Raw genomic sequence first — 19,150 nt, forward strand, 5'->3', positions numbered from 1 at the left:
TCTGTCGAACTGCAGGCATTGTTACTGGGACATAATCAATTATCAGGTGGTTTTCCTTCTGGCCTCGCAAACCTTCACAACCTGATGGAGTTAATACTAATTGGGAATCAATTTACAGGCGAAGTTCCAGAATGGCTTGGAACTCTAAACAGTTTGCAAATGATGGCTTTACATAGCAACAGTTTCACAGGGTTTATTCCATCATCCATTTCGAATTTGTCTCGGTTATCATATCTCTATCTTGACTCCAACAAATTCGAAGGGCATTTACCTGCAAGGATAGGAAATCTTCAAAATCTTCAAACATGCAATTTTTCAAACAATCTTCTTCATGGTAGTGTTCCCAAAGAGATGTTCGGAATTCCAACCATTACTGAAATGGATTTATCTGTAAACAACCTGAGTGGGCAACTTCCTTATGAAGTAGGCAATGCCAAGGCACTCATATATTTGAGTCTTTCGTCGAATAAGTTGTTTGGAGACATTCCGAACACAATAGGTAGTTGTGAACTCTTGCAATACCTTGGGTTGGAACAGAATAGTTTCGGAGGCAGCATCCCTATCACACTAGGCAACATAAGCAGTCTACAAGTTCTAAACTTGTCTCATAATAATCTGACTGGGTCAATACCAATTTCCCTTAGCAACCTCCAATACCTTGAGGAACTAGATTTGTCATTCAACAGCATCAGTGGTGAGGTGCCAACGAAAGGGATATTCAGTAATGTAACAGCCATACGGATTGACGGAAATCCAGGGCTTTGTGGTGGCCGCGGCCCATCCAATGGCGCGCTACGGTAGGTTGCACCGGGTGCAGGGCGTCTGCACCTAGGCGCCTCCTTAATTTGCACGCCTCCCTCCGTGCATTCTGGCGTTGAAGTGGCACGGCACCATAATCCATAAAAATACTTGTTGCCTGGTCTTTTTTTTTTTTGAAGGAGGCTTGTTGCCTGATCTTGGGTGTCGATCGGATCGGACTACTCTTGTCTAGGAGTACCTTGGTGGTGGTCTGGTGGATGCATAGGCTTGTACTATTCGATTGCATCGCAAGTATGAACTCATTTTTTTATTTTTGTTTTAAAAGAGAGAACGCTCTCTATTTCTTATAGGAACCTATAACGGGCGTCTGTTCCTATTCTTGATCCATTCTAAACACAATGAACAATCGATTTCGAGATAAGCACCTATAGTAGAACAATATCAATTTTTTATAGCTAGTACATCAATCTTGTGCTTTCTGCTAGACATTATTGTTAACAAATGCTGAAAACATCTGGGTTGAAAAACAAATTATCCTATGCAGGCACATGATCAAACAATCTGAAACACCCGCTATATATTCAATGGTGACTGGTATTTTGCATTCAAACCCACCCACTTATAATCTCTCGTTCCCTTGAAATTTACTTAAAAACTCTCTGTAACCCTTGCCATTAGATTTTGGTTGGATGCTTCATGTCGATTGATTGAACATTTGCATGTATTAAATGATTGTACAATGTCCTCAAATTTTATACTCATAACAAATCAAAGTTGCTACTCTGTATCCGTATACAACAAGCTCTAGTTAGCATGTACTCCTTTGAGTAAGCATTTAATTGGATGTTTTTCCTATTTGAAGGAAAAAACCACATTTAACATTTTATTGCCTGATCTTTTTTCTCCTTTTGAAGGTACATGTGCATAATTGGATTCTGTTGGGAATAGGTAGAGTATAATCATAAGAAAGGGAGATGTGCATAATTGGATTCTGTTGGGAATAGGTACGTGTTCAGCCTCATGTTCCCAGTCATGGTTCAGGAAAAAGATGTTCGAAATTGCCTCCCATTTCATGGATATGGCCTCAGATTGGACTCAATAACATGAATATGATTTTTCGATGGATTTTACTCCATTATTCAAATCATTTGCAGTTCAAATTAGACTTAATTCCAACAAATGTGTTTAATGAAATTAAATGATTAAATATAGCAAAGTGACTAAAAAAATACCAGATGTTAACATAAAGTACCATGTACAATACTTGTATACCGGAAAAAGTTGGGAGTGTGTGGAATCAATTTTTCTTGAAAAACTTTGCTGTGTGCTAGAGCTTATGCACACGATAAACACAAAAAGCACACAGCAAATTTACTAATTTGCCAAGTTCTTGAACTAGCACACGGCAAAGACAATGGTTGGCTCAAACGGCATCAGTTACGGCAGCTTTGCCTTGTGCCGAAGGCACACGGCAAACGGCACTGTTTGTCGTGTGCTTTGTTTTCGCCGTGTGTGTTTTTGTTGGGCGCACGGCAAAGTATCTGTTTGCCGTGGGTCAGTATTTTGTCGTGTGGTTCTCTAGCAGCACACGGCAAAAAGGGTCTTTGTCGTGTGCCCGATTTTGAGCACACGGCAAAGTTGCTGCACACGACAACTATGTTGTTTCCAGTAGTGTACCATATATAGTTGCTTTCACACTGGTGATGCGAATCAACTATGCCATTTCCGGTAGTGTGCCATATATAGTTGCTTTCACGATTCTATATGTGAATCGGAATTTGAGATCCACATAGATGTATTTAGTTCTAAATGAAGCAATTTCACTAGTCCAGTTGTTGCAAATTTGCAAGGTTGTAATAAGCACCAGTAAATGTACAACCACCTTGCATAATATTCCTGCTCTCCTCTCTCTAGCAAGGGTCATCCAACCTGTGAACTTGTTGCTAGTGCTAGCTGAATAGCTGATTCACACTATCTCCATGGAGACTCCACTGCTGTAACTTTGTTCTATGTACAACCCAGCAGCCTCTCTACTGCGCCAAGGGTAGCATCCATCAACTCTCTCGCCTTTCTCTCCCTCCTCCGTCAGTCTAGAACTCTAGATCTCCATTATTCTTGACACCATGAGGTCTAACAACAAGGTAGTTCGGGTGTTGGAAGTCCTCAATGCCAGAGCCACTGCCCGGCAGGCGTACCAGGTTGTCCTCGCAAGGCCGACCGATCGACCTGGAGGTTCCCAAGAACGTGGCCTGCCTCCTCCTCTGGCTGGAGATGATCATGGGCGTCCAAGTCCTCGACAACGTGGCGGCCATGGCTCCGGCCAACGACGCCTCGCTCACGCTGCTTGTCACGGAGGCAAGCGCCCTGTCCACGGCCACCCGCTGCCGGCGCCTCTCGAGGGCATCCCCACCATCGTGGCCCTCTGCGGCGTGGGCCGGCTGGTCGACCTCAGGTTCTTCAAGTTCCATAAGGACCTGGTCACTCGGGGCCTCACCGTGATCCGGGACAACCTCGGGGCGCTCGTGTTCGACGACAGCCCCACGCCATGCTGCGCCGGTTCGAGGAGGATGCCAACTTGTCCCTGACACCCACCGCTGCCAGCTCCGGAGCTCATGGTTCAGTCTGCCAACGGTCCGGGTCGACCCACTTGTGAAGTCGATCCTCACCTCATTTTAGCCCATGGGCCGAAGCGGTTCGACCCTAACCAGAAGAGGGACGGTAGGGTTGAGATCCGATCGATCCCAATCGACCCTAGGGTCGACCCGACGGCGCCCTCCTCCCGCGACAGCGCCGCCCCTCCTCCTCCCTCACGAGTCACGACAACAGCGCTCCGCCGGCCGTCACAGGGGGCGGCGGCACGGCCTGAAGGCGGCCCGCGGCGGGGGCGCCAGGGGGCAGCGCGCGTAGGGCGCAGCTGCCACGCGGAGGCGGCCACGCGTGCAGGGTCCCGCAGCGCGGCGAGCTCCGCCCTGAGATCCCGAGGCGGGTGTGTGCAGAGTCCCGCGGTCGGGTGAGAGGAGGGGAGGGGGCCGTGCGTGCCCCTGCCTTGTGGATCCACCAGTAGTCGCGAGCGGCTCGAGATCCTCGACGACGAGCGTCGTGTGCTCAGCTTCCGCGTCGTCGGGGGAGAGCACTGCCTCGCCAACTACCGATCATCGGTCACCACCGTGCACGAGGCCGCCCCCGGGCACACCCTGGTGGGCACCAAAACGGAGAGGCGGAGAGCCACTGTCAAGAGATACCTCCACGATGGAGCTGCCTCTTGATCTCGGATCCCATCGTCGGCAAGAGCGAAGCTTCCCTGCAGCGGTCTCGATGGCCGGAACTTCATCACCATTGGTATTGCCTCCGGACCATTCGGCCCTGACTCCATCACCTCGCCGCCACAACGAGAATCCTCAAAGCTTGGATCCCACCCCTCTGCCATCGCAAGATGATCCATGGTGAGATATCCTTTGATTCGTATGCTCTTTCTTTTCCTATAGCCATCTTCTGCTCGTTGTTCTTTTCCTATAGCCATCTTCTGCTCGTTGTTCTTTTCCTATAGCCATTTCTGAAGCTCCTCAGTGAATGTTGTGAAGTGGGCTGACCTTGTTTTGCTGCGTGCTATATACTGAAACGTTTGGGTAAAAAGGGTTCATGTTTTTGTACGATGTCTGCAACTGTTATATCTAGTGGTATATTTTTGTGGTAAAGGCCCGTCCGAAACTGCCGTCCAAATTACTAAGGAATGCCGAACTGAAGCTGTAATTTACTCAACTTCGTCGCATATTCTTTATTGGTTTCATTGGTTTTGTACCAGACAAGTTATAGCCTTACAGAAATTTGCATTAGTGGATGTTCTGGTTCCCATTGTGTGGCAGTATGCGCAATGAACTGGATATAGTACTATTCTCTGATCGGTGTCTTGGCTTGGGGCAAGTATTGTGCCCACTATCCACCAACTGATAAGGCACTGAAAGCCGGTGCTTTCCCTCCTATTGGCTACTTTCCAAGTAGTTGATTCCAGGTAGAAGCTGACAGTGCGACTCCACTTTTGGAATCCATTGATGCTGGTGTGGAAGGATGAATCCCAGGTGACGCCGACCTCAAGCTCCACGTTCCTATAGAATCGTTGACAGCTGTATCTTCCAATCGATTTGCCGGAGTAGATTAACAAAATGTTCCAGCCACTACACCCCATGATGTATAAAACTGATTGTAATGGGGCCTATATTAGCTCAATGACCTGTTTGGGCATTCAGTCGTACTGTACTTTCTTGTAATAGCTGGATTATGCATGGAGCTTCCTATTTATGCCCATTTATATGCCTCCAGTGCCATTTTTTGTGCTGAAATTGCTCCCTGATTTTAGTACTGCAATTGTATATTTTTCCCATTTTTTGTGCTGCTCTTTTTTTATTGCACTAACGATGTTTTATTGCTACTATCCCACAGCGAAATCCCTACTCTTGCGACCGAATATCGTGTGGTCGACAGAAGCCCAACTGGCACAAGCACTAATGATGGTGAGTACTATGTGCTTAAATATAAACTGCTTGCACAACGGGCTTGTGAATTTGTGATAGACATGAACATGTTGTGTCTTTTATTGATAGGTTTCGATGAACATATTGACATGTGTGATGTTGAGGCTGACAATAGCCATGGCCAGTCTGAGGGGATCAATCCATCAATCCAAGCAGCAATTGATAGGGCAACCAAAAATTTCAGATCCGCTTGCTGGAAAGAATTTGAACCAATAATTGAAGATGGGGTGGTTGTGCAAGGCAGGTGCAAACATTGTGATATTCTGATGGCTGCCAAACGTGGTGCAGGCACAAGTTCTCTTCTAACCCACTTGAGAAGATGTAAGAAACGGAGCAGGGCTCTCAGAATAGTGCAGGACTTGAGTTCTACATTGAGGTCTCCTTGTGGCACTAGTTTGAAGGATTGGAGCTATGACCCAGATGTATCACGGAGTTTGCTTATGCGGATGATATCATTACATGAGATTCCCTTCCTCTTTACAGAATATGATGGATTTAGAAGCTTTGTGGCAAGTCTCAACCCATTGTTCAAAGTGCCATGCAGAACTACAGTTAGGAATGGTTGCATTAAAGCCTTTCATGAGAAGAAGGTTGCACTCAAAGAAACATTGAAGAATGCAGGATGTAGGTTCTCGTTGACTACGGATATGTGGACAAGCAACCAAACACTTGGGTACATTGTTGTAACTTGTCACTTCATTGATATGGACTGGAGGTTGCAAAAAAGGATAATCAAGTTTATCGATGTGAAAACACCCCACACTGGAAATGAGCTTCTGAACAATATTCAAAACTGCATTCAAGATTGGTCAATAGAAGATAAATTATTTGCAATAACACTTGACAATGCTGCAGCAAATGGTACAATGATGGACTTGTTGAAGCATAATCTGGTGGACAAGAAATTGATACCAGCAGAAGGGAAGTTGCTTCACCACCGGTGTGCGGGGCATGTCATCAATCTCATTGTCAAGGATGGGCTCAAAGTTGTGGAATCTGTTGTTGAAAACATTCGTGAAAGTGTAAAGTATATTCGTTCTTCACAATCACGTAAACAAATGTTCAACGAAATAATTGCAGCAGAAGGGATTACATGCAAGAAGAAGCCTGGTCTTGACATTACCACAAGATGGAACTCAACGCTGTTGATGCTGAAAACAGCTCTGAAGTACAAAGTTGCTTTTGAGAAGTTAAAAAGTGAGGATCAAAAGTACACATATGCTCCATCCGAAGAGGAATGGGAGAAGGCTGAGATTCTCTGTAGGCTGCTGAAGGTCTTTAAGGATGCAACAGATGTCATATCTGGTACCAAATATCCCACCTCCAATCTCTATTTCCATCTGATGTGGAAGATCAAGTTAGCTTTGCAACAAGAGTACTCAGGTAAAATTGCTGAAATTGTCACAGTGTTAGAAGCAATGAGGTCAAAATTCAACAAATACTGGAATAAGTCATATATAGTGCTATGTGTACCTGTTGTGTTTGATCCTAGGTTTAAGCTAAAATTCATTGACTTCCTTTTCAAGGAATCATTTCCAAAGAAAGCCAAGCAAAGATTTGAAAGGGTTGAGAGTCTAGTCCGTCAGTTGTTTCAATCATATTCTTCTCAAGGAAAGGAGTCCAATGCAGCTGAACAAGGTGCTGCGCAAAGTGCTGAGCAGGCAGTGCCTTCCATGAAGAATGATCCATGGGCTGTTTGGGATCGACAGCTTAGTAGTGATCTTCAATCCCAGATGACCACGGAGCTTGATAGGTATTTGGAGGAGAACCCAATACCACGTTCTCAAGAATTTGACATTTTAAAGTGGTGGATGGGTAATGCAACCAAGTATCCAATTCTAGCCTGCATAGCAAGGGATCTGCTAGCCATCCCAGCTTCTTCTGTAGCTGCGGAATCTGCTTTTAGCACTAGTGAACGAATAATCAGTGACTTCCGTAGCAGCTTGACGCCTGAGGCTGTTGAAGCACTGATTTGCACCCAGGACTGGTACCGGGCAGAAGGTAAATCAACAGAGTTTTCTATGGCGTCCATCAATGACTTCATAATGGGCGAGATGGTAACTGAACTGCAATAAGGTAAGCTGTGCATTGCTTTAGAGTGGGAGAGATCCACTTCAAAATTATTTATATCATGAACGTGGCAGCACACCTTGACGAAAGATTAATTGTAAACTCTTTCAGATCAACTCTTAATTGCTAGTATTTGAAACTGTTGTCTTTAGTGCTTTGTCTTCATATTTCTGAATTTGAATGAGCATACTCAGTGAATGATTCCTTGTGTTAAACAGGGTAGGAGATTGACAAGGTCACTGCAGGGCAGCGGTTGGATCTGAACCTTGAAGAGGGTAAGATCACTTGTCTCTATTCAGTTCTTTTCCTATTAGCTGCCTACAGTTGTGCTGAGCACTGAAACATTAGAATCTATATTTTGGAGGGTATATGATACTCCTATATGGACAGACTTACTCCTCAGACCAACAAAGCTTGACCTCAGACCCTTTATTCATTTGATGATGGCTTTATCTCTGAATTTGTGCCCAAACATTGTCTAAACTGTGTACTTTTCAACTCTCAATTATTAAAACCATTAAGTTTTCGACGTTGGAAATAATGTATTAGATTGTTCGTTCATCTCAAGAGCATGAGCAGTGCAAGTAATCTGATTACAGTTAGGATGTTCTGTAGATCAAAATAAAGGCAACCTGCAATTGTATTTTGGTTATGCTTCTGTTGGGGATGGCTGTTGATTGCAGAGTTTCAGATTACCATTGCTACCATTCCTGCTGATAAACCTGCTTTTACCATTGCTACCATTGCATAGCTTCAGATTACAATTGTATTTGCTTTTTTACTAACAGCAAATAAACCTGCTAGAGAGTGTCATTTTATTCATTGCTACCATTCCTGCTGATAGGAAATTTTCATGTTCTAAACTCAAAGTAACACATGTTATACTGCTCTTTTCCAGGACTCCTTATGGTGTTTATGGTATCTTCTTTTCAGAGTACCGGGCCTCGTGTTCTGCATTCAAGAAACACTGTATAAATTGATAGTTTTATATTTATGATCCCATCTGGTTAAAGGTGTTATGTATGTTTGTAGCCGATGATGCTTCTATGGTGCACGAAGTGATTCAAGCTCGTTAGTTCTAAAGCTGGCAGGACATCCTCATTTATTTAGCTTAGTTTCGAGATGCTCTCTGATGAAGTTCAGAACTGACCGGGTCAGAAGGAGTTAAACTAGCTCAAATCTGGAACATGTGCTTGCTCAGATTTTGGTAGAAACCTAAAGTTCAATGCGGGCCTTATCCTGTGTAGATGCATATTGCGCAAATCTGTTATGTAGGTGCCGTGTTTCCTTGCTGCTATGTCTGTTATCCAAGTACTTTGTTTTAAATTTTATTTGATTGTTACCCTATTTCATTTATTAGTAAATAATGTATTGCATGGATTAGATCTTGGACAGGAACTCTGTAACTAGCTCCGATCATATTCTGAATTTCCAGAGTTGTTTTTTTCCCATTATTGCATCATTATTTTATTTGTTGGCTGACTGCAATGGAACGGTTCCAACGGAGCAGCAGCTATTTCTGTGAACTTCTTTGATCCATATGAGCTTTTGTGCATGATTTTCTTCCATGAGAATAAACTGTGTTTGATCACTGAATAAATAAGCACATATGCATGCGAACCAGCCGCGCGTCAGCACATCGATCTGCTGGCCGCTGCCCCTGTATGCAGCCACTGACAGGAGGTTCAACCCGTTGTGATCCGGGGATCATGTCCGGCTAAATTAAAGGAGGGGCGGGTCGACTCTCGATCCAGTAGATGAGCAAACGGGGCAGCGGGTCAGCATCAGGAGCGCTCCGCTCCGGCCCCCTTGCAGGCTGACTCATGGTGCCGTTCGTCGCCACAACGAGGACGCCGCCCGAGGACTCCTGGATGGCGTTCGTCGCATTCCCGGAGTGCCACTGCTACCGTCTCAGTTCACAGGACATCGTGAACTACTTCGAAAAGTATGTGGATCCCAGTCAGGAATTCGCGCTTTCATGCCCTATCTGTATGAGCATCTTTATATCTTTATCTAAAAATGAACATCTTTATATATACACATCTCTAATAAATCGCAGGACTCTGGGGTTTGGGCGTTGCATCGAGCGCGTCGAGACGGAGCGGCCGAGCGCGGGGCAGGCAACGAAGCACGGGATCATCGTGTTCATGAGCGAGGAGCTGAGGGATGAGGCGATGTTCCAGGAGACCGCGGCATTCTTCAGGGTCAACGGCCATGACACATGGGTGCAGCTCTACATGCCTCTGCTCTAAGCTACTCGCCTCCATCGCCGGGGCTGACTGATCTATGTATATTTGCACCGCTATATGCCAGATGATTGATCAGGCGATCAGCGGTAGTCCATCCATTTCTTGGAATTGATTAGTAATTGTTGTTCGATCCGGCGAGTAATCTCGGTTGTCGCGTCGTCGTCTTGTTTGGTTATGACAATTTCTAGTCGATCTGAATTATGTGTAGGATAGGCATACAAAATTTGTTGCAGTTTGTTGTTATTGTTTTCAAATATCCCATGTCCCCATCGTCTTGTTTGCATGGAATCGGAACCTCACATACTGTTTTCTGTCCCTCGATCTGCATAAGCTCGGAAGAGAAACTGAAGCGGAAGGCAAGCCCTATCCACTCTGTGCATATTTTTTGTTGAGATTTTTTGTTTTGATGATAACACTCTCTGCATATCACCACATTGACGTTCTGAAACCTGCAAAGCTTAGCTGATGGAACCCATATCATGACCAGTGAATTCGTTAGAACTCCTTTAAGGCTTTAACCCCCTTGAGCAAAGAAGAAAGCTTAAGGCGGTGATCATGGCAAGAACATGAGAAGAAGAGGGGCGAAACGTACAAGGTGTTATATATATATTGAAAAAACTAGTGTGGTAGGGTTCAAAAAAAACAATGAAAAGGCACTATGATATACAGATATTTGGGAAAACTATGCACTTTGCTTCAAATTACCCCCTAATACAATTTGCCTTTTTTTCATTTCTCCATACATAGGTGGAGTCTTAAGTTGAAAATTTACAAGATGATAGTACACATCACAACGCATCTTAGAAAAATATCTGATATTTTTTTTTTACTATTTTGTTAGGTTAGGATATTTAATAATAAATTAATCATTGGAGTTCAAAATTATATGACAAATAACGATGAAAAATTATAGCAATTTTTTTAATATGCATTGTGATGTCCATTACTACTCTGCAAAAGTTCAAATTAAAATTCAACTTGTGTATGGAGAAAAAAAATGAAAAATTGTATTATAGGGTAAAATAGACTAAATTTTATAGTTTATGGGGTAAATTGAACCAAGTTGTAGTTCAGGAGGTTATCAGACTTTGGCCATAGTTTAGGAGAGCAATTTAGACTTTTTCCTATATCTTGTATACATGCTACTTTCAGGAGAACCTAGGTTACATTTCTGGGTGCTGCTACAACATGAAGAGGTGAAGAAGTAAGGAAAACCATCCGAACAACATGCAAGACAATTAGGATCCTTTGTAAATTTTTGCTAAGAATGGATCAAGAAGGAATAAGAGACTTTTGCCTATGATTTTATCCTTTGATTATGGTTCACATTTCTCTATTTATATGATAGTGGTTTAGCTAAATAAATTTATAAAGACCTGGATGCATGCGTGCAGTCATAGGGGCCGGAACTATTTCCATATTATAAGAAAATAAACCAGTGTAAATATTGCAATGGCAACCCAATGCGGTGTCAAAAACTGAAATTTCTGGGAGGCTTGGAAAGGAATAAATTTGCCAAAAGGGGGTCTTACAAACATTAGATACAAAGTTTCCCACTGTTCATTTATGCATTGCATTGCCTGTTGACCATCTTGTTGTTCTGTCCACCCACATGAGGGCTCCAATCAATTTCTTAGATGGCCAATCCAGATTTCTACCAAACACACTTCTCTAATAACCACCAAAATTACACGTTCCCTAGTGTTGATAAACACCGAGAAGTAAGTGGCCGGAAAGAACGGAAATAGAATCAGACAAGAACTGAAAGCAGTTTTTAGTTCCATTCTCCACTTTTATCTCTTAAAAATGTTTCGTACTCCAAAGTTCTTCATATTAACTTCAACGGAATTTTTTATCAATCATTGAGGTCGTTCGCCTGAGATTAACTGATCTTGGGTTCCTTTGCAGGTTGCGAGATACTTTAAGCATTTCTCATTCCTTGGATGATACAAAAAGTCTGTTTATAAGTATTATGTCCAGATTTCCTGAATCTTGCCAGGAGAAATCTGGCCGTGTTATACTAGGGCACTCCCACCCTCCTAGAAATTGACTTGGCTTAACTCCAAAATTGGGTGCGGTGCGGTGAACTCCTCGAAATGCCCAGGTTTATTAATTTGTCGAGTTGGCTGTGCCAGGCGGAGATGTTGCATTCATTCTCCAGAATGGTGAATGGAATCACAAATTGTATAGCCAAATCAACGGATTAACCTGGAAATATTCAGTGAGACCCAGCAGAAATCTGGAACTGAAAATTTGTTAGGCACTGTCTATCACAAACATTTATTGAACACAAAGGGTACATAGTAACATGGCGAACTCTGGAACGTATAGTACGTACCACAGACGACACTCAACGACTTGACACAAAAACCGACAGTTCAGCAAAGCTCTAATTACAGCTTACTCCCTGGCTTAGCTAGCTCTAGACTAAGCTATGGTAGTCTGGTTACAGATGTCTAGCATTAATAAACTCCTGGCTCCAGCTCTGAGCTCAGTGGCTGGCATGGGTGGTGGCTACGAGACAACAGAGCACACGTGAGAGAGCATGCATGGTACTCTGAACGCACACTACTAGAAAACGGGCCTTGGGCACCGGCTAAGAAAGGCCAAACGCACCGGTTTCCCAACCGGTGCCCCGCAACCGCGATCATTGGTCTCAACCGGTGCCTTAGGCCTCCATTGATACCGGTTGGAAATACCAGCCGGTACCAAAGAGGCTGCCACGCTGACGTAAGGTGGCAGCCCCTTTGGTACCGGTTGGTAATACCAACCGGTACCAATGACATTTTCTCTTTTTTTTCCCAAATTCAGTTTTGTTTGTTCTATTTATTATTGTTTATTCTTTTATAATTGCTAAACGCACTCAAGCTCTACAGTACTCTATGTTCATTGGTTGTTCGTGTTTGTTTTCAGAGAATATTTGAAACTAACTAAATGTGAAATGCGAGCATATAATTAAGATAATTACATGAACTAATATATTTACAAATTTACAAACATCAAGGCATAATGTTTAAAAATATTTACAAATGTACAAGTCATGTTAGCCGTCCAACTACTAGTCCCCTCAAGATGTCGATGAAAGTCCTCTATCGATGTGACCGTCGTGGTAGAACTCGCCTCTAGGATCCAAGATCTCGTTCAAAATGAATCCGGCGAGCTGCTCGCACACGGCGTTGATCCGATCAGTAGAGTAACATTCATCCCCCATTTGAGACATCTATCATTTAGGAAAAAAACATTAACATTCTGTGCGTTAGTACAATTATGAAAATATACTAGTGAACGGTTTGGACGTACTCTCGTTTCTTCATCAGTAGCCTTCCCGCATGGAGTCATGATGTGCAAGTAGTCGCATACGTAGTACCCGCACCAATCAGTTCCTTGTTGTTGTCTCGCACACTTAAGGAGAAACAAATAAATTACTCAATTTAGAACAATTTGGGATTATATACTTAACTAGACAAATCTTTATGAATGACATACCAGATAATCCATGTTAACGTTCAGTTCGGGCCTCCATTGACCACGTCCTTTGTTATTTTTCACAATTTTTTTCCAAACCCTACGCTCAAAGTTAAGTTTGATATTCAGGAATTGTTATTAACAGGAAAAAGATTTGATTGTGCAAACTGAACTTACCTGTTCAAGGGGTCTATGATATGTTGGATTGCGGAATATGGATTTCTCATTGAGTCAAAGACTATAAGATTGCCGGTCTCTACGAAAAGTATGAGTAAAATCCAATGATAACTGCAGATATAGATAGGATATATACATAACTGTATTAGACAACTTAGTATTTATTTAGTAATATAACAGAGGTTTGAGTCGATCAAGGCTTACCCAAAGTTGTATGGTATGAATATATAGGATTTGTAACTTTGCCTAGTCAACGAATCGTACATGTTTTCGCACGTTTCCTTGTAACTTTCGTTGATCAATTTCTGGTTGACTAGCAAAGGAGACATGAAGCCGATCTGATGGTGCCATCCATGTTTTCGGCTTCTTTGGATCTCCTGTCTAAACGATGCAATACAAATTTTATAATGCACACATATAATTATGTTCTTGTTAACAAAAAGTATTAATGTAGAGGTAAGTGATACTTACAAAACCCAAATGGTGATGATAGAGGCGTCGAGGGCTTGTCGATGGTAAATGTGATATAAATTTTGGAAGTACACCCAGAAGTCGTCCTCCCCGCGGAAGAAATCATGGTCACAATACTTGACTCCAAACATTTTTCCTTCATCTTTCGCCATTCGCAGGTACCATCTATGCAAATTGAACATCTGCGTGCCTAGACTTTTCTCCTCTTCCTTAGTGACAAACGGTTTTCCATGCTGGAATGGAGTAATAGTGCGAGCGACAGGGATTTTTGCCTCCACATGCCCCATTGCCTCCTCTAGCGTTAATCCAGTTTTAGAAAGAAATATTGTGGCCTGTAGGTCCGCCTGGAGTTGTACGTCCGTTGGGTGTAAGAGTGGCAACCCTGGCACCCGGAGGGGCTCGAGTTCTTTTTGTTGTGTGCCAAGCTGAGGAATGGTCTTGCCACATTTTTTCTTCTGATTTCTCACCTTGTGTGCCTTTGTCAGAGTACGATCATAGTCCGAGGGTAAGCTTTTCGGTTTTGGTGGGTTGTCTAGGTTTGCGAGAAGCTTTTTCCCTAGTTCTAGAGGTACCTTTTCCCTCGGCGGGGGGACTTTAGGCTTCAATTGTTCTTTTGTATATCGAGCAGTCTCCTCTTCCAACTCCTCAGCGGTTTCTCGTAGGTTAATTGTCTTTCGACCGTTTTCTGCTTCTTTGAGGGTCCAGCCGCTGGGAGGGATGCTGTCTTTTTCTTTCCCTTTTCTAGTGTAGGAGGAGTTGGAGTACTCGTGGCCCTTTGCGCCGGCGGAGACGGTGGTGAAGGAGGTGGTAGTGGGGATGGCGGTGAGGTAGGCCGCGGAGACGGGCGATCGGTCTGCACGGGAGCCGTTGTGCTTGCAGTAAGTTTGATGTCGGCCTTGCGCCATAGAACGACCCCGTGCAGTGCGTCTCCCAATGTCTTCTCTCCATCCCCTCCAACGAAGTCGAGCTCAAGATCCTCATTATTTCCAACTATCTGCTCGACTGTGACAGAGGTGTAGCCAGGAGGTATCGACCTTCCATGAATTGTAGTAGAAGGATTCAGGGGCAGGGCTGACCCGTATGCGACATGAATGGATATATTTCTTGCTCGCACATGAAGCTCGCACGGTGTCGGCATGGTGACATCATCCACTGGATACCTCTGGTCATCTACCGTCGTTGGCTCAATCTGGGGTTGCTGTTCCGCTTGTACGTCGGGCGCCGCCGTGGATGCACAGCTGCTGCGTCGCTAAGAGGCCGGGCTTATCACAACATCCGGGTGCGACCGAGCAGTGCCCCTTTGGCTCAGAGCTAGCTGCACCGCCTCATTGACCCTAGCGTCCATCTGAGATTCCAAGGACGCAACCTTCTCGTTCATCTTTTCTTCTATGGCACGAAGTTTCTCTTCCTGTTCGGCTTTGCTCTTTCGGTGAGTCTTGTAAGAGGGATCTCCGGCCCAAGCAACTTTCCATGGGACCACGCCGATGCCGCGGGCTCGTCCAGGGTGTTCTGGATTCTTTAATGCCCTTGTTAGCTCATCATTCTCCCTTTGAGGATGGAATGTTCCTTGTTGAGTCTCATCTATTGCAGCGACTAGATCGCGGGACACTTCTTGCATATGCTCGGGCACGACCAAACTTCCATCCAACTGGTTTAGTGTCACGCCATTAGCAAATAACCACCACTTGGATCTATCCGGCCAATCCCAAGTCGTCGGCCTGATGCCTCTATCTATAAGGTCCTGCTCCATCTTCTGCCATTTTTTAACTGACTTCTTGTACCCGCCAGCCCCAAGGTGGTGGCTGTACTTCTTATTTGCAGCATTCACCTTGGCTTGTTCGGATTTTTTTTGGGCTTCCTCTGATAGTTTGTATTGTTTGCACTCCTCCCAGTATGGTTTAACCTGAGGAAGATCGTCCCAGTTCGGCTCCTTATCCTTCTTGATGTAATTGGTGTACAACTTCTTCTTGAAAGTTGCAAAGGCAAGGGCCATCTTTCTCAAGGCACATTTCTTCACAAGTTCTTGGTCAACTCCTTCAGAAAGAGTGAACATATCCTTGAGTTCTGCCCATAGCATTTCCTTCTGATGTGCAGGCACAGCGTGTTGCTGTTCTTCGGGTTTGGTCGTTTTCCATAGTCTTGTGGTGATCAGAATTCTTGCCCGAACAATAACCCCACATTGGTTGACAAATTTTGTGCTAGCATCCTCTGGAGCACTTGGACAGCCCTCTGCGTCCACTTCTCTGACGACCTGTCTTCCCTCCATTTTCTTGGTTGGCCGGCGTCTCCCTTTTGATTGGCTCAACGAAGTCGATGCGGAGGTCGACTAAATTACAGAAAAGATATGTTAATCGCAAAACTAATCTACTGAAGACACCATGCATATAGTTTTAAGATTCAAACTGGAACATTCTGCTGTTGATTGGGTGGCGGCGCAAAGTCATCATCTTCTTCATCGGCATCTCCAGACATATTCAGGAACGAATCAGCTGTCCGAGCATCTTCTTCAGCGATTGGCTGGGTGGTGTTGGTCCTCGTATCTTCGTTTATTGCGTCCAACATGTATTGCCCGGCGGCCTGCTCATCACCGAAGGGGTCCATCCTTAACTGAAACCGTAAAAATGTGTTAGAGTATGTGTCCATCCTTAAATGAAGCAGGAGAATTCAATTCTTTGAACGAATATGCGTGTTTGAGAGAGAGTGTGTGTGTGTATGTTAGAGGGACAGAGAAAGAGAGAGAGAGTTAGTGTGTGTGTGTGTGTGTGTGTGTGTGTTAGTGTGTGTGTGTTAGAGTGTATTAGACAGTGTGTGTGTGTGTGTGTGTCGTGGAATGGGGTCGAGGAACCGGTTCGAGGAACAGAGTTGAGGGTCGAGGGTCGAGGAACCGGGTCGAGGAACGGGGTTGAGGGTCGAGGTCTAGAGTTGAGGGTCGAGGGATGGCGAATGCGTGAGTTAGAGAGCGAATACGAAATTACTCATCGTCGTTACTCGTCGTCGTTACTCGTCGTCGTTACATGAGTTACATGATAAATACATGAGTTGCAAAAATACAAGATAAATACATAAATACAAGAATTATTCACTCTCTATTTAAATACATGTTATACTTGCCTTCCTCAAACTGCTCCTGCTGCTCAAACTGCTCAGAAGATGGCTGCTCCGGGTACTGGTACTGGGGCTACTGATCAGATGGATCAACGTCTTCTCACGAACACATGGCCAAAAACAATACACAACATAAACATACATGCAAACAATAGCAAAAACTAAGAAACAGTACAACAATACATGAAAACAGCAACCAAAACTATGCTAGAACTATTCTACGCGTTACAACGATCGCGTGGACACAAAGAACGCCTAAAACGGAGCTAGAACGTGAAAACTTCGCTTAAAACAAGGTCTAGGGGCTTTTCTGCAAGAAAAACTAAGTTTCTAGGGGTTTTTTCTGCAAAACCAGGGACCTATACATAATTAAAGGGTAGACACGGGGGTTAGGATGCAAAAAGACCAGGGCGATGGTTGGGTGGACCGCGGGTTAAATTTTAAAGAAGATCAGGGTCTAAAATGTAAAAGCAGGGGCGGATTTGGAAATACTTTTCAACTAGCATGGACTGCGGGTTTATTTTGAAGAAGCTGAGGGGCTCTTTAGCAAAACACGTGGGCGCTGACCGTTATCCGCCTGGATTGACTCGGGCTCGGGTGTTTCCGGCCGTTGGATCAAGATCGGGCGGCTGAGGTCGGTTGGGCGCGCGGGGCGGCGGCGCGAGTCGCCGGAGACGACGCTCCCGCGGCGGAGGCTCACCGGAGATGGCCGAACTCGGCCCTCCAGGGGTCAAATCGACCGGGCTTTGGGTCTATGATGGACTACGCGGCATGCGTGATCCACCTATGGCCTGTGCGGGGCTAGGGAAGGCTCGGGGCGGCGGGTTCGACGGCGGTGGCAGCTCTGCGCGGCGGCGCTCGCCGGGGCGTATGCGCTGGGCGGCTTTGGGGCTCGGATCCGGGCGCAAAAGGATGGCGGGGGCTTGGGGGACTTACCGAGGCTCGAAATCGAGCAAGGCGGCCGTGCAGGGGCGGTGGCGTCGAAGGCGAGCGGCGAGGGCGGTGCGGTGCCCGTGGACGAGTCGATGCAGGGGTCCTCTGGGACTCTTGGCTCCACGGGAAGCTTCGGGGTCGAGCTGCGAAGCCGGTGGAGGGGTCAGGGAGGTCGGAATCGCGCCGGCGACGTTGAATTTCACGGGCGGAGCACTTACCGGCGGCTAGAGCGGAGGAGGGGCGGGGGCCACCGGCGCGGGCGGACGACGCCGGACCGAGCAGCAGAGAGGAAGAGGCGGCGGCGTGACAATGTGGCAGCGGCGGCACGTCTATGCGACAGTGCGCGCGCGGAGATGGAGGGCGGCGGCGGTCGACCGGAGGAATGGAGGAGCAGTGGAGAATTGGGAGGAAGAAGGCAACGGGTTTATACCCCTGGCCAAAGGTACCGGGTCAAAAATTCAGCCGGTACCTATGTAGGCCTTAGGTACCGGTTGTATCTCCAACCGGTGCCTTAGGCGAGACTTAGGTACCGGTTCTCCGCACACCCGGTGCCTTAGGGCCCAACGGGCGGGAAATGAAAAGCCCCAATGGTACCGGGTGGATTAACAAAACCGGTACCTTAGGCCTTTTGCAGTTCACTTTTCAATCTTCTTTGACCCCCTTTGAACGGAATTCGTCAGTATCTCAATGGTAACTCGCGGAAATTTGGGCTTCGCGGCCACGGTTCGACTCCCGCGCGACGCCCCACTTTTTTTTACCCAAATAGGACCCTAAGGTACCGGTTGGATTTTCCAACCGGTACCAAAGGTTATCTTTTCTTTTCCCTTTTCTTTTTCTCTTGTAAATCTATTAATTGCCTCATAATTCGTAATAAATCTGATATTTGCATAATAAATCTGATAATTGCCTAGAAAATCAGATAATTATCTAATAATTTAAATAATTGTCTAATAAATTTGTTATTTGCTCAATAAATTTATTAACTGCCTAGTAAATCATTCAACTAAGAAAATATTAACTATGGTTTTAGGTGCACAATAATAAATTATTTAAATGTACAATAATTTTAATTACTACATAATAAATCATTTAGGTGCATAACTAATTATTTTAATTGCATAATAAATCAAATAATTGCATAAGAAATCTAATAATGTTCACATAAAATATTACAAGACATAATCATTCAACTAAGGGAATATTAACGATGGTTCGCTTTACAATCGTCCCTTCATTATGATCATGACGTGCGTACGGAGCCTCCTCTTCGGCTAAAAGAATACTTGTGTCAACCTCCACTGCGAACGGAGTCGTATCTTCAACCTTATTGTATTCTTCTTCATCTGTGACATCGTCGACTCCCACAATTTTTCTTTTTCCTGCCAGAACAAT

General features: G+C 44.9%; 1 protein-coding gene across 3 annotated transcripts; it reads left to right on the plus strand.

The window, feature by feature from the left end:
- Window positions 1–4,032: 4,032 nt before the first annotated feature.
- On the plus strand, window positions 4,033–8,788 carry LOC120692363 (zinc finger BED domain-containing protein RICESLEEPER 2-like). 3 transcript variants are annotated; one of them, XM_039975636.1, is made up of 5 exons: window positions 4,033–4,202; window positions 5,197–5,267; window positions 5,358–7,364; window positions 7,577–7,633; window positions 8,292–8,788. In XM_039975636.1, exons 1-3 carry the CDS (start codon window positions 4,075–4,077, stop codon window positions 7,361–7,363), a joined length of 2,205 nt encoding a protein of 734 aa, XP_039831570.1. In that variant the 5' UTR covers window positions 4,033–4,074; the 3' UTR covers window position 7,364; window positions 7,577–7,633; window positions 8,292–8,788. The 3 variants fall into 3 exon arrangements, with proteins under 3 accessions (XP_039831570.1, XP_039831571.1, XP_039831569.1); XM_039975635.1 differs by having other exon boundaries at window positions 4,034–4,202; window positions 8,257–8,788; XM_039975637.1 differs by lacking the exons at window positions 7,577–7,633; window positions 8,292–8,788 and having other exon boundaries at window positions 5,358–6,671; window positions 6,815–6,956.
- The last annotated feature ends 10,362 nt before the right edge of the window (window positions 8,789–19,150 follow it).

The sequence above is a fragment of the Panicum virgatum genome, chromosome 9N (genome assembly GCF_016808335.1).
Source record: "Panicum virgatum strain AP13 chromosome 9N, P.virgatum_v5, whole genome shotgun sequence".
In the NCBI taxonomy this organism is placed as follows: Eukaryota; Viridiplantae; Streptophyta; class Magnoliopsida; order Poales; family Poaceae; genus Panicum; species Panicum virgatum.